This window comes from Notolepis coatsorum (genome assembly GCF_963971535.1).
Source record: "Notolepis coatsorum genome assembly, chromosome: 2".
NCBI lineage: Eukaryota > Metazoa > Chordata > Actinopteri > Aulopiformes > Paralepididae > Notolepis > Notolepis coatsorum.
Genome location: NC_140166.1, coordinates 38,906,285 through 38,921,860, shown reverse-complemented (window position 1 = coordinate 38,921,860; position 15,576 = coordinate 38,906,285). Strand labels below are relative to the sequence as shown.

Genomic DNA, 15,576 nt, shown 5'->3' with positions numbered 1-15,576 from the left:
AGGAAGCAAATGCTTATCTAGTCCTGCCCCTTCCTCACAATATCATACATAAAACAAAATATCTTACAAACCTAAAATAACAAACAAAATAAACATCATTATACAACGGCATGCAAATTTCTCGATTCTGATTGGCTGAAACAGTCATTTTACACGTCTTTATTGGCAACAATTCCACGCTGCTGGCCCAGGACCCGCCCACAACCGAACCACATCACATCACTCCGCCGGATCACAAGAAGGTGGACAATAATCTTTACAAATGGATATGTTGATAGCGACTAAACGACTAAATATCAAGCGATTCTGTCACAGTGAATGTCTTAGTCGTTTAAACAATGTTGGATGATGTAATTGATGGGTCTTGAATCATTCTGTAACAAAAGAAAAATCGCGGATTGATTGATTGATTAATTTTCAATTTTTTTTCAATTTTTTTTCCTTTCGACTGTCAGCGCTCGCTCTAGTCTCCACCCACCGCCACACACCCCCCACACACACACACACACACCCACACACACACACACACACGCACACACACACACACACACTCTGCCTGCAACGCGGGGGATAGTCAGACTGAGAGAGAGAGAGCTGGGTGCTGCGCTGTTCTAAGTGAGCATGGCCTATTGAGTTGATTGATTGATTGATTGCTAATTTTATTACTGTACGCTTGGTTTCCAACTGGTTAAGTTTAGGCCCTCTACAGTAGGTTTAAAAAAATAAATAAAAAAATAGGGTGAAGAAAACGTTTTTTTCCTATAGGGCAAAGAAAACGTTTTAATTTGTTTTACCTACCTTCTATAGAAGCATCTAAGAATGAAGTTCTATGGAAAGTAGGTCTGCATTCCCTTAACAATTGTGTGTATTGAGCCGTACTGTATTGTACCCATTCTGCATCTGGTAATACAATTTTCAATCAATCATTCCAATAATACACAGTTGGATGTGTTAGTTGGTTGGATGCACTTCAAGCTGCTTCCACATGAGGCAACTTCTCTCAATCATTCCAATAATACACAGTTGGATGTGTTAGTTTGGTTGGATGCACTTCAAGCTGCTTCCACATGGAGGCAAATTGTCTTTTTTGTAGTTGTGGGAACAACTTTTTCTGGCGGATGGTTTTTTCAATAAATCTTCGATTAATGTGTGTTTATTGTATAGAAATAAGGTTGGATTAATGTGGCAGTTGTATAAAAGCTTTACACCACTTGCAGTCGTGATTTGTGAACAATAAACCATGCCTAGGGGGGTCTAACGACCCTCGGCTGCGCCTCGGGCCTAACAACCACCCCTAGGCATGGTTTATTGTTCACAAACCACTCCTGCGCGTGATGTAATGCTTAAATAAAAAATACACAAATTTGAGTAGAAATACAAATAATATATAAAGTAACCATTTTAGAGCTCCTCGTTTTTGTACTCCTCTACTTTTGAACTGTACAATGTTCTTGCTCATTTTCGTTTCTTCATCTAAGCCATTCCACAGGATTACACCACAAACTGAAATACACAAACTTTAACTCATTGGGGGCCAAACAGCAGAGGGCGCTGATGGCCCGTCAGCGCCAGTGCTTTATCCAATGTAGGGATAGCTTTACTTGCGAGTGCTTAAAATATATGAAATATTATAGCTATGGATCTAATGAACACGTTGATTGCCAGTGAGTTGCTTCCAGTCAACATGCACAAAAGAGATCATTCTTTCATACATACATTTCCATTTTATAACGTGATGCATACGAGTATATTTCTAGAGCGTTCTGTCTAATCTCAATAAACTCCAGCAAATCAAGCTTCAATGTATTTCCTTAGAAATCGTGCCATTTGTTGCTTGATTTATGAACGTTTTCAAATAAACGCTAGATTATCGATATTATATGTGTCATCATGCACGAACAGAAGCGGGGTCTGAAAAATCGCTTCTCCGTACTTTGGTCGGTGCGAACCACACACACACACACACACACACACATGTCCATGTGTTATAAACGTTACTCTTGCCCGAGAAGTAAAACCTGGACCGGACTTCTTAGATCGATGCACAGCCCCAGCCAGAGGGATTCCAATGATGTGCAATACCGGCCGAGAGACGTTAGGCAGCGGTATTTTCCCTTTGCGAGCTTAAACCCATTCCCAATGATAACATCAGGTTGGATGGATGAAACATTTATGGATATAGCTAATAAAAGAAATAATGATTAAAACCGAGATTTCTCGGGTTTGGCGCCCAGCTCATGGCGAGTTAACCCGAGATATCTCTGGTCTGGCCCAGAATGTGTTAAGAGTAGTGCGGACATAGGGTTGTTTTAAATTATAATTCCTTCTTAACACATTGGTTGCCAACAAGGAGAGATCTCGTTATTGGCCGCCATGCGTTGGTAAATACCAAATACCACCCCCTATCGTCTCCCGGATGGTAATGCAAATCATTGGATTGGATTGAGTGAAAAAGTGCATCAGAGAAAAACTCCGGTCCAGGGTTTCCCCATCTCTGGCAAGCAGTGTCTGTTACCAAATTCACTGGCGAGGCTCGGAGCAGCTTTCGATTATGCGTTTCGGACTATAACGTTGGATCAATAAATGCGATCAATATTTGGAATGGCGATCAGGAATTGGATTCATCTTTTTGCAGAACATCTGATCCGAGGTAAGGAATCTATGTTACCAGTTTTGGGTTAATCAGAGTTGTTTTTCACAGTGTTCACAACCAGTGGCGGCTGGCCACTAGGGGCGCTCGGGCGCCGCCCCCCCTGGTTAACCCTGGTTAAAAGAGAGGAGAATACGAATTCTTTTTTTTGTTTTATAGCCCTATAAATAATATAAACATGTTTAAAATGAATAATATTTACTAATTTTAAGTATGTTTGTGTTTCCAATGCACAATATAACGTTAATATATCAAATATAAATAATCGTTTTCCTGAACAGGAAGTGACTCACTGTCTGATAGAGAATACGTTCCGTTACCGTAGCCGCATTTCTCCTCGCCGCATTTCTCTCGGGCTAGACGCAATAGCGCTTTGAGTGCGCGTGCACGTCGTGCACTGTTTCATCGCTGTATCCGTCGCAGCCAATCAGTGCGTAACGCGCTGTGCGTTGAAATATGATGTATTATGATGGAACACGGGCGCGTTTTGAAGCGGTCTAAGCAGCAGCGTCTATAATTTCCGTAGCCGCATTTCTCGGAGACGCTCTCTGATTGGCCGACGTCAGTTTTTTCCGTAGCCGCATTTCGCGGAGACGCTCTCTCTGATTGGCCAACGCCAGTTTCTGTTGTAGCTGTTGTGTTGTTATGATGCAGCTATTTGTCTTAGAGCGTGACGGCAAGTTCTTTCGACGGGATGCAGTGTGGACATGCATGGACAATGGACATCAACACAGTCTGGACAGTGGAGTGGATATACTTTATCAATGCTAACAAGCTAATAGCTGGATGCAGTCTCGACCACGTAAACAGTGAGTTAATTCGGTCTCTCTCGCTCTCTCTCTCTCTCTTTCTCTCTCTTTCTCTCTCCCTTTCTCTCTCTCGCTCTCTTTATGCTGTGTTTTTGTTTTCGTCATATCGATAGTTTAATAGCTAGCCTTGGCTCGTTTAACAATATGCAAAATATGTGTACAGCCCTGTACTCATACTGAAGTTATTCTTGGTATATAATACTACACATACACTAGGTCTGATTGTGTAACGAATCGATTCCACGTCGCGCTGTGTGTGAGAGAGAGAAAGAGAGAGAAGGAGAGATAGAGGGGGATACTAATTAATTCCGCCCCCCCCCCCCGTGAAGAATTCACGAGCCGCCACTGTTCACAACGTGTGTGTGTGTGTGTGTGTGTGTTTGTGTGTGTGGTTAGGCGCTGAGCGCGGCATGAATAAATGATTTTTCAGCCCGCTTCTGTATCGTGCATAAGAACACAAATACTCTTGATAATCTAGCATTTATTTGAAAACGATTCATAATCAGCCGGAAAATGACAACGTGTTTTGTGTATTCCAGTAAATGGCTATTTTCGCGGAATCTTTTTTTCTTTCTAGAAATCTCCAAAACTATACTCGTATTCAAAACGGTATAAAACGGAAATGTACTGATGAAAAAACAATCAGTTTCGTACATGTTGACTGCAAGCAAGTCATTGATAAGCGACGGGTGTATTAGACACATAGCCATAATTTAAGATATAGTTTAATCGCTTGCAAATGTCCTCGTCCTCCCATTGATTAACATGGTGGCATCCAAGCGATAAATAGTCATATCTGGCTGACAACCAATGTGTTAAACATATTTTCCCTCTCAATCCCAATTTCTTTTTGGATATTACCTGGTAGTACATCATTTCTTGCTTTGAACATAATTTGTGCAGTTCTAAATGTCACTATGTCCATAAATGTCAATGTTTGTGTCTTTAAAAATGTATTATTAGTATGCTCACGATACCCAACATGATTTACTATTCTTATTGCTTTTTTGCAGTGTACTACCTAACATTAGCAGCATGAGACTTAAATGGGAGATTAGTCATACTGATGTTTGGAATTAAGCACTCATACACACAAACGGGTAATACCAATAATTTGAGTAGGGCTGGGCAATATGGAAGAAATCAATATTTTTCTCAATGTCAATATTATGTCACGATATCTGCTCATATCTGCTTTTATACACTACCTATCAAATTCATGTGTCGGTTCTATGCTAATTTTATCTCACTACCTCCTACTGTATGCACTGTAATTTTAAGAGAACTATTTTATCACACTTTTTACTTCTTACTGATGCACTGCTCTGTTGTATGTTAAATACCCTGTTGTATGTCCATTCTATTTTATAATTTTTTGACTATTTTTAAACTGAATCATTTTAAACTATTTTTATTATTTGTATTACTGAATGAAACTGTAAACAGAGAGCCTATTGGGATGCTAGATCCTAATGTGAAACAGTGATTTACCATACCTTGCTAAATTTTTTATGCTCGCTTATGCATGTATTTTTTACTGTTGTGAAGCACTTTGAACTGCAACCTCTGTATGAAAAGTGCTATACAAATAAAGTTATTATTATTATTATTATTATTATTATTATTATTATTATTATTATTATTATTATTATTATTATTATTATTATTATTATTATAAACAGTATGTGAGATCACAGGTTATTGAATCCAGTTGATGTTAATCTCATTGAACTGCATGTTAATATAATGTGTGACACAAAACCAACACTTTCAAACGACATTCCCTCAGATGTTTCAGATAAAATTGTTACAGAATATCACAATATCTTGTGATATCGCAATTTCATCACAATATGATTCCATTGAAAGATGATAAATCAAGATATTGAATTATCCGCCCTGCCCTATTTCAGAGTCATATTTCACTTTCTCCAATGATCTGGTGGGTTTGGTGCGTTTCGGTAACTTACACTCCGATAGGTCCCATGCCTGGCCCTCCTCCACCATGAGGGATGCAGAAGGTCTTGTGGAGGTTAAGGTGGGACACATCTGAGCCGTAGTCACCAGGACGACACAGACCCACCTGGAGGGCAGGGCAGAACAGGAACTAGGTCACTACAGGGTAGGGATGCACCCATAACCTTTTACACAGCCAATACAAAAGTCTTACATTTTAAGTATGGGCTGATACTAGTGTTTGAGCCTGGTATTAATTAGCCCAGTATCGATCCTTACCACTGGCTGGCCAGTCCCCTGGATTGATTGATTGATTGATTGAAAAATGTTATTAACAGATTGCAGGAACCATATACTACATAATTTCACAGTTACTAGTCCATACTGTAGTGCAGTTTGAATTTATTAGTTTATTTTACAAGGCCAATGCACATTAATCAATACAATATGACTAAATGAGTCAGTTGGGATACAGTAGTAGATATGTTGTTCATTTCAACCGGTCTGTAATGAAGCACTATCAGGGGAAAGAAATTGGACACTGAAATTCTAAACCAGTTATTAAAACAAAAAACAAAACATTGTAAGCAGACACATTGTTAAACGCTCTGTAATATCCCATTTGCGATTTCATCTACCAACACTCAATGATACTTTGAAATTGGTTGAACCAGTGAGCTCGGAAGTCTGAGGTTCAGTTAAATAAGGTTCTACTGTAGTTCTCATAAAATGCCACCAGGGGCAACATGGAGTCACCGTCAGAAAGACAAGTGAGATGTTCCAGGACGCGTGTATGCCTTCGACGACGGAACTGCGTTTTAACCGTGTTCGAGTTTTGCGCTCTGATTGGCCAGGTCATGTGACATGTGCGCCAATCGTGGGACAGCAAGTTCTGCGCCTATTTCCGGGTCTAACAGCCTGCAAACTACCTGGCGTTCTATCGCCATGCTCTAAGACAAACTCTAACCTTAACCAACTTCGAACGAGCGCCTAAGCTTAACCAGTGTAGAAACTTGCGGTCCCACGATTGGGCGCACATGTCACATGACCAGAAATGACCTGGCCAATCAGAAACGCGGAAAACGCAGTTCTGTTGTAGACGGCATTCAGGCGTCCAGGACATATGGGCCACACTCCCACCTGAGGGTGCTCGAGTCCTAACGAATGACACGAGGCATGCGGTGCTAAAGTGACTCTAGAGATTGCTCACTCGTTGCGTCCCATCTATATTTCTCCCTGTATTATTGCTAATCATCAGAGTTGCCCATCTCGGCATCTATTGCATGCCTTACCATCCTGGTTGTGGGGATCTCGCCATAGAATTATACAGAAGAACTAGAAGACGTGTATTGCCACGTATTGTATTGTAGTGCCAATGTGCCATTCATTGACTTCTATCAAGAATGCTTTCAAAATATTAGTTTGCGTGCATTGCCATTGTGAGCCCAAGATCTCACATGAACATGCTTGAGGTGGAGGGTAGGGCAGTGATGGGGGACTTCCTTTGAGCTCTAACATCAAGTGGGACCTAACATAATACTTCACTGTGGGTCAAGGTCCAGGGGTATCGTTCAATTGTAAAGTGGGCCTGTGTGAGACGCGTCAAGACATGTTACTGTGATCAATGACTATACAAATAAACTATATATTTTTTTATCTCTCTTTCTCCGATTTGTCTCTGTTTTCTCCCCGTCCCAATTTAGTCGTTGTGCCAATTGCCCCCCCTCCCCCTCCCCCTCCCGTACCTGGTTGTTGTGCGCATGTTCTCCTACTGGTCAGTACAAGGGAACCCTGAAGTATCCGCACGCTTCCTCCGACATGTGCGGCGACAGCCAGTGGCTCTCTTCTCACCTGGCAGCGAGGGCTCTCATTGGTGAAGTGTAACGCGTGGGAGGTCACGCTGCCTTCCTCAAGTCCTGCCTCCGAGCAAGCGCCCAGACCTGACCTGTAGGCATCGCTGTCCACAACGCCAGTTTCCCACCCACGGCTCCCCTCCCCCTAACCCAGCCAAACGAGTTAGTATAGCGATCAGCCCAAGCCAAGGCAATGCTGACTCCGGGAGTCGAGACCACAGCCTCTTGCATTGGTGACGAGCGCAATCTCCGCTACGCCACCTGACCGCCTGAATAAACATGACTACAGAATTTCTCCTGTTCCAGAAGACATTTTCCCTAAATACGCATTTGTTATCATTTACATTGAAATAAAGATTAACAAAACTATACAAGAGAAGAGACCAGTGGCTGACTACTGTAAGCCTGGGAGGAAGGGCTTGAGAAAGGGGATTGAATCCTGAAACAGTACATGGGGGTGGGGTCCAGAGTCAGATATTAATTTGCATACTTTGCATAATTTGCATGTCTTATTCTCCATCTTTATAAATGAACTAGGAAATGGGATAAACCCAGCACGTTTTCATATATACGCCGATGATACAGTTGTTTACACATTGGCTTCCTCTTTAACTCAGGCCATAGAGCTTCTACAGGATGCTTTTTTTTTTTTTTTATCCACTTTTTCTCCCATTTTCTATATTGTTCTCCCATCCCAATTTCGTATCATCCAATTCAACCCTCCCCTGTCACGAACGCTGTTTCTTGCCTCCCACAAGCCGGCTGCAATGTGGACTAAGTCATACATAGCACAAGTCCCCTCCGGTACTTGAGGTAACAGCAGTCGCATCTTTTCACCTGCGCAGCTCGATCTCTCAGTGGCGAGGAGTACCGCGTGGGAGGCTCACGCTGCCCCCGACACTTCCTGATTCTACTGCGCAGGCGCACCAACCGACCTGTAGGAGTCGCTGTCCACAACGCCCGATCCCCACCCATCAGTTTCCCACCCCCTAATACGGCCAATGTGTATTAGTACGGACGACCAGCTAAACTGAAAGCAAATGTGGAGCGCTGGGCTCGAACAGGCAAGCCCAGCATCTCCAGATTTCGTGGCGAGCGCCTTGCCCACTACGCCACGTAGCCGCCCCTTCTACAGGATGCTTTTAATACACTGCAACACTCCTTGCTAAGGCTAAGACTGGTCCTTAATGCAAAAAAGACCAAGTACATGACCTTCTCTCGCTCTCGAGCTAATACAGCTGTCCCTCCGATTCTGACACTGGAAGGGACATGCCTTGACAAAGTAGCATCCTATAAATATCTGGGCATATGGATTGATGAAAAGATGGCCTTTGATGTTCATATTGGGAACCTACTGAGAAAACTTAGACCTAAACTGGGCTTTTTCTTCCGGTTAAAGAAATCTTTCCAGTCTGAAGCCAGGAAGAGAATTGTGCAGAGTTCCTTTCTGCCTGTATTAGACTATGGCGATGTGATCTATATGCATGCTCCTTCCTCCCTGCTTAAAAAGCTGGATTCTGCGTACCATACTGCCATACGTTTTGTAACGGGTGCAGGCTCTCGCACCCACCACTGCACTTTGTATCAGTCCTTAGGATGGTCCTCTCTGTACCAAAGAAGACAATCACACACCGGGCGGCTACGTGGCGTAGTGGGCAAGGCGCTCGCCACGAATGCGGAGACGCTGGGCTCGCCTGTTCGAGCCCAGCGCTCCACATTGCTTTCAGTTTAGCTGGTCGTTCATACTAATACACATTGGCCGTATTAGGGGGTGGGAAACTGATGGGTGGGGATCGGGCGTTGTGGACAGCGACTCCTACAGGTCGGTTGGTGCGCCTGCGCAGTAGAATCAGGAAGTGTCGGGGGCAGCGTGAGCCTCCCACGCGTTACTCCTCGCCACAGAGAGATCGAGCTGCGCAGGTGAAAAGATGCGACTGCTGTTACCTCAAGTACCGGAGGGGACTTGTGCTATGTATGACTTAGTCCACATTGCAGCCGACTTGTGGGAGGCAAGAAACAGCGTTCGTGACAGGGGAGGGTTGAATTGGATGATACGAAATTGGGATGGGAGAAAATATAGAAAATGGGAGAAAAAGTGGATAAAAAAAAAAAGAAGACAATCACACATGTTGATTTTTATCCTTAAGTCATTGCTAGGTAAGCTGCCCTTATATATCTCCAGACTTCTGTCCTTTTATACTTGCTTTTTTAACACCAGACGAGCAGCAAATGGGATGCTTTTAAATGTTCCTTTGATGCAGTCAGAGCTTGGTAAAGCTGCATTCTCCCACTATGCTCCCTTTTTATGGAATGCGCTGCAAGTAAAACTTTGTCTAGAGGCACTTCCTACTGTGAATGCTTTTAAAGGTATGCTACGATTAGCCCTTTATGAAACATGTAACTGTTTTACCTGATGCTATTGCTGATCTGATTATGCTCCTTGCCACTGCACAAATGACCTTCTGTATTTATATTTGAATTGTATATTTTTTGTTTAATGCCCTGTTTTATGTTGAAACTTGTTGTGTGCCGTGTCGGTCAGGACTCCCTGGAAGAAGAGATCTTGTATCAATGGGACATTCCTGGATAAATAAAGGATAAATAAAAAATAAATACTACAAAGGTCAATCTCTTGTGGCTAGAGCTGAAGACACTTCCATAAACCCTTACCCTATCAGCACTGGCCATATTAGCCAAGCCTCAAAAGCACAAGTCCACATGCTGAAATCAGTGCCAAGATATCATCTTTTTAATAAGACATCTAAAAAAAAATATGCAAAAGGTAGATTAAAAAGCAGCAAACATTTCAGTTCTTAACCAGCACTGTTTCTGAGGCTTCCTGGCCCAAGGATGTTGGTGCGCTGGTATCTCTACCTCTCAGGTGTTGTCTCCTATAGAGACGCACTCAAGACAAAGGTTTGATGCCCTAACTATTACCACAGTATTAGCGGCGACAGTGGCTCGGGAGGTAGAGCAGTCGTCTGCTAATCCGGAGGTAGAAGTGTCCTTGAGCAAGACACTTAATTGCTAACACTAATTGCTCCCGATGAGCAGGTCGGCACCTTGCATGGTTGCCTCTGCCGTCAGTGTGTGAGTGAATGGGTAAAATGTGAGGAATGGATAAAAGTGCTACATAAATGCACCATTTACCACAGTAACATAATATCCTGTTATCCATATTATCCAAGGCCATGGTATTATGAGCTTTATTAGTCACAAGTACTGGTCCTTTCACAAACCCCACAGTGCAAACAGAAAATTGGCCCAGAGGGGCCAGTACAGCCATTATTTATTTACATATCTGCCTTGTAAGCAGTCAAAAATGTTTGCGTAAATACATTCAAACATATTATTTTGTATTTCAGGCCCTAGATACCGTCTGCCTCCCATCCTCCATGATTGATTGATTGATTGATTGAAAACTTTATTAACAGATTGCAGAATGGGTACAATACAGTACAGCTCAATACACACAACTGTTAAGGGGATGCAGACCAGAGAAAGACTTTCGTCTTGTTTACATCAGGGTCCCCCATTTTCAATTCATCAGGACATATATGACATACATGACATACAGATAGTCAGTACTGCTACATCTATACATTTATGACATACCAGATTTGCAAATACAGTACTGTTTGTGATACAGAAGGAGTCAAGAAAAGGGAGTATATACATTTGACGTAGAAACTGTACATTGGAGGAGGTTGGGTGGGGGGGGTTGGGTACGTTGGGATATTGACAACCATACTGGGTAATTTACATTGGAGGTGGTTGGGGGGGGGGGGGGTACACTGTATAAACAAGCAAAACTGTACATTGAGGGGGGGGGGGGAGACACTGTACAAACAAACAAAATTGTACATTGGACTATTGACAAAACCATACTAGGTAAATGACTGTACATTGGAGGGGGTTGGGTTAGGATATTTACAGGGGCCAGTGTTGTCTCTCTCTCACCTGGGCGTTCATGTTGGCCCCGTCCAGGTAAACCTGACCCCCGTTCTGGTGGATGAGGTCACACACGTCTCGGATGCTCTCCTCGAACACACCGAAGGTGGAGGGGTAGGTGATCATCATGGCCGCCAGGCTGGCCTTGTGTTTGTCCACCTGCCGGGGAAGGCCATGGAGAAGGATGCACGAGTCAACAACGACATCACACGGATTTGTACTGAAACGGTATCGTGGTGACTTTGGATTCACGGTTGGGCTTCCTAAGTCTTGATAGGAGACAGGATCTAGTTCTTTATTGTGCTCTATGTTTTTTTCAATACAATTATTTTTATATATATTTTTTATATTTATATATAGTGGTATAACGCATGTATCCCTTGATCTGACAAAACTGAATCATATATATTCTGCCCGGGTTGTTCTGGAAAAAAAGATGTACATCATTTATTGTACAATACAGGGTTTAGGTGTTACAAAGCAGTTTTATAAAGGTTGACCAGGCGAAACTAAAATAGCTGCAACCTCAGAGGGTAAGGAGAATGCCAGTGCCATCCATTTTAGGGATTCATATAAGGTTATTCCTGTTTTCCAGCACAGCTCAGTCTCGTACTGATCGATGAGGACAACACGATATATTAACAATAGATACCACATGATTTATTGTTAATATGATTTCCGGACTGCTATAAGAGCTTGTGATCTTCTTAACCCAGCGCCAGGCTCTTACCAGGGCTTTGAGGTGGACCATGTCGATGTTGCCATCCTTGTCTACTTCCACTACCTGGACCTTCATGCCAGCCATCTGAGCACTGGCTGGGTTGGTGCCATGGGCCGACTTGGGGATTAGACAAACCTGGAACACAGAGCAGAACAAAACATCAAAGCATTAATAACCACATGAATTAAATACCAGAAGGGTTTCTGGTAAAACTCATGCTAGTGAAAACCTTTCAGTTCAAGACGCTGAAAATAAAGCCGATTTATTATACAAATACATTTTTTTTAAAGACTTTTTTTTTTTTATATCCAGTTAAATAGTTGGAATGTGCTGTGTTGAATCACATGTCACATGTTCCAGGAAGTAGTAAATACAGCTTGTGAAGTATTTTTTTAATAAAAAAATAAATAAAGGATTATAAATAATTTATCATTTCATTTATTTAATCAGCTTTATTTATTGGTGGGATGTTCCTTTAAATCTGTGGCTTTGAAACAGCCTTGATGGGTTGACTTCTGAACTGGCCAAACATCTCCATTGACAATGTATAACCTACATGCAAGTCATCAATTGATTTTATCCCTTATTAGGGCGACATTTTGTTAGTCACACAAGGACGCTGGGGGCAACAGGACCTGCAGATTGAGTAACATGTCGCCCTGGCTGGGAAAACACTGTGCCCCGTGCTTTTACAAAGTCTTAAAACCACCAAATATGGAATCTTGGAAGCAGGGAACCTTGACGTGAGGCCACTGTGCATGCTGTCCCTTATTTGCACAAAGGCACAAAGGCTGTCGAGCTTGGACCTTGACTGTTGCCAAGCGATCAGGCCACTATCTAAGATGTGCTTATAAGGGAGATGGTAAAGAAACAAAGGCTGAATTACGAAAACCGGGGAAACCACTTGACCCAGCGGGTCTTATCTCGGGTGACTGTCCTATCTTAATAAGTCATGAAGCTACTGCCAATCAGCACACTGAGACACTGGGGAGGTTTCAGCTGGTATTCCTGAAGGATATTTACACCCACAGACATGGTTCAGTCTGTCTGTCTGTCTGTCTCAGGCATAACTCCTACAGTTCTGATTCGATTTGGATGAAACTTCGCACATAGGCCGACTGTAGGCCATTTGAATATTTTTCAAATCAGTCAACGACAAGTATTTTATTTGAGTTCATTTCCATCATTGCCCATTGAAATCAATAATGAGGGTAAACATAAATGCAAGATGGTGCTACTGTACTGCACAAAGCTTCACCTAGACTCCTGTTATCAGCTCAATGGCAACACAACATGTACGAGGCCTGAGTCAGCCTCGTACTGTAGGTGAAATACATACAGTATGCAAATATCTTTTCCCCATCGATTCTCTTATTTGTTTTATTGTTGTTACTATATATATATATTCATATTTTTACCAATATTTTTTGTATAGCTTCTCTCTCTTTGTAAAGTGTCCTTGAGTCTGAGTAAGGCGCTTCTCTCTCTAAATCCAATTTATTATTATTATTAATATTATTATTATTATAATAATAATAATAATAATAATAATAATTATTATTATTATTATTATTATTATTATTATTATTATTATTATTATTATTATTATTATTATTATTATTATTATTATTATTATTATTATTATTATTATTATTATTATTATTATTATAAATGCAGTCTGTTTCTCAGTTGTTTGTAGCGACATGAAAACCAAAGGTTAGTAGATTTAAAGGGCTTCAACACCGGTGAGGTCGAGGTGTTACTTTAGGTCTATAACACCGTATAGACCAGCGGTTCTCAAACTACAGGTCACGACCCAAAGTGGGGTCATGGGTAGGTGACAGCGCATTGGCAAGTTAGAAAAAAAAAATAAAAATCTATATTACAAAAAAATTCAAGATTATGTAATGTTCTGGCAACATATTTTGGCTAAATATGCCTTGTTTTATAAATGTGTATTGATAACAGTGCTCTAATAACATTTTCTAATAAATATGCATGATCAAGTTCAACAACGTGTGCTTTTATTTTGATATTCCTTAATTTCACGTTGAAATTACGCGATACATGAACTCATTGATGGCCAAAAACATAATATCTCGTGTTTCGTCGCCAACGCTTGGCGGCCAAAAAACATAATAACTCGTTTTTAGATCCTTTGATATTTTTCCTTTGATCCCCGTTCTATGCTGTCAGCCGGAGCCCTCAAGGTCTCCCTGGCTCATCTGCCTACGTTGGAATTGCAATGCGGATCGAATCTCACCAGGTGGCAGTATCGCCTACCTTCTGAACTGGAATAGCTTGGTGTGGATACATACACCTATTCCCTTTTTTTCTTTCTGCAAGGGCCCCTCCTCCTCGGAGTCAGAGCGTCAGAGCGATCGCCTCGAGATTTTTTTGCTTGAAGCCTATTTCCCGTATACACGAGTATAGACATAACACGGGTAATAACGATGGTGATATCTTTTTGGAATACCTTCTGGCTAAGGTAAGGTATATTCTATGTATATTTTACCGAACCTGAAACATGTTTTTGTAACGATCGCAGCATCGTGTTTTACCGGACGTAAAACTTGCTCGACAAACACGATTGCAGTTTCTAGTTAGAAGACACATGTGTACATGGTATATACCTTTGATTTGGGAGTATTTGGGGTTTCAGGCTATCAACCAGAACGATTTGGGCTTATTGCATATAACGCGTCATATCTCGCAATCCATGAAAAAAGACTGGATTATTTTGGAAAGGGGCGATGTTTAGCCTGTAGCGCAGGGGTGGGCAATTATTTTTCCCAGGGGGCCAAATGAGCAACTGAAAATATTTTGGAGGGCCGGGTGCCAAAATTCCGAACTCAATTATATATTTTATTTCTATATAAAAAGCAGTAAATGGCATTGTTTTGACCGCTGGTAAGAGTGTATGTTATTATTTGGCAATTAAAAGGTGAGGTTAGCTTTCAAAAATATAATTTATTCAAATAGAATTTCCAAAATGATAAATAATAATAATGATAAACAAAATGTTTCACATTTAACTCATTTTCAGTCACATTAATAACAAAGGGCATTTTGAGTTTCATATACTATTGAAACAAGTATTTTCTTAGATTTCTAAAGACATCACATAATCTTTGTAGCTAAAATAAACAAGACATGTCACTGAACTGTGTAACTGTGTAAAGAAAAGTGTCCCAGTTTTGTAGCCTTTTTGACTTTACATTTAATGTTTTCAGAACTGTGCAAAAAAAAGATCATGTGTCCCATTTCACTTGTTATATTTCCACATTTTAGTGTTCTTCAGTTCTTTTTTTTCATTCAGTGTGAGAAATCCAGTCTCTTTTGAGCTTTAACAAGTCCATCAAAGTCAGGTTGAATGTCTGAGGTGGAGATGCAAAGCACAGCTGACATGTTCATCAGTGAGAGAGGATCTGTACCTGGATTTGAACAACTTCATGACTGAGAATGTCTGTTCACATATGTAGGTGGATCCAAAGAGAACCAACATCTTCTGAGCATGTCTCCCCATGTTTGGAAAGTTCTCCTCCTTGAGAGCAGAGTAGAACTCTAGCAGTGATGCTGACTTAAAGTGCTCTTTCAGTAGTGAATCAGACTGCAGGTCAATGAGTTCAAGCTGAA

The 15,576-nt window shown here is 41.4% G+C and overlaps 1 protein-coding gene across 1 annotated transcript in view; it reads right to left on the bottom strand.

Moving 5' to 3' along the window:
• Positions 1-15,576, bottom strand: part of gldc (glycine dehydrogenase (decarboxylating)) — a 42,734-nt gene that overhangs the window by 7,785 nt on the left and 19,373 nt on the right. The window contains exons 17-19 of the mRNA XM_084308834.1: positions 11,950-12,075; positions 11,229-11,378; positions 5,430-5,542 (exon numbers count right to left, since the gene is read on the bottom strand). Of these exons, the coding sequence (XP_084164960.1) occupies positions 5,430-5,542; positions 11,229-11,378; positions 11,950-12,075 (389 nt within the window). The remainder of the gene's footprint in view (positions 1-5,429; positions 5,543-11,228; positions 11,379-11,949; positions 12,076-15,576) is intronic.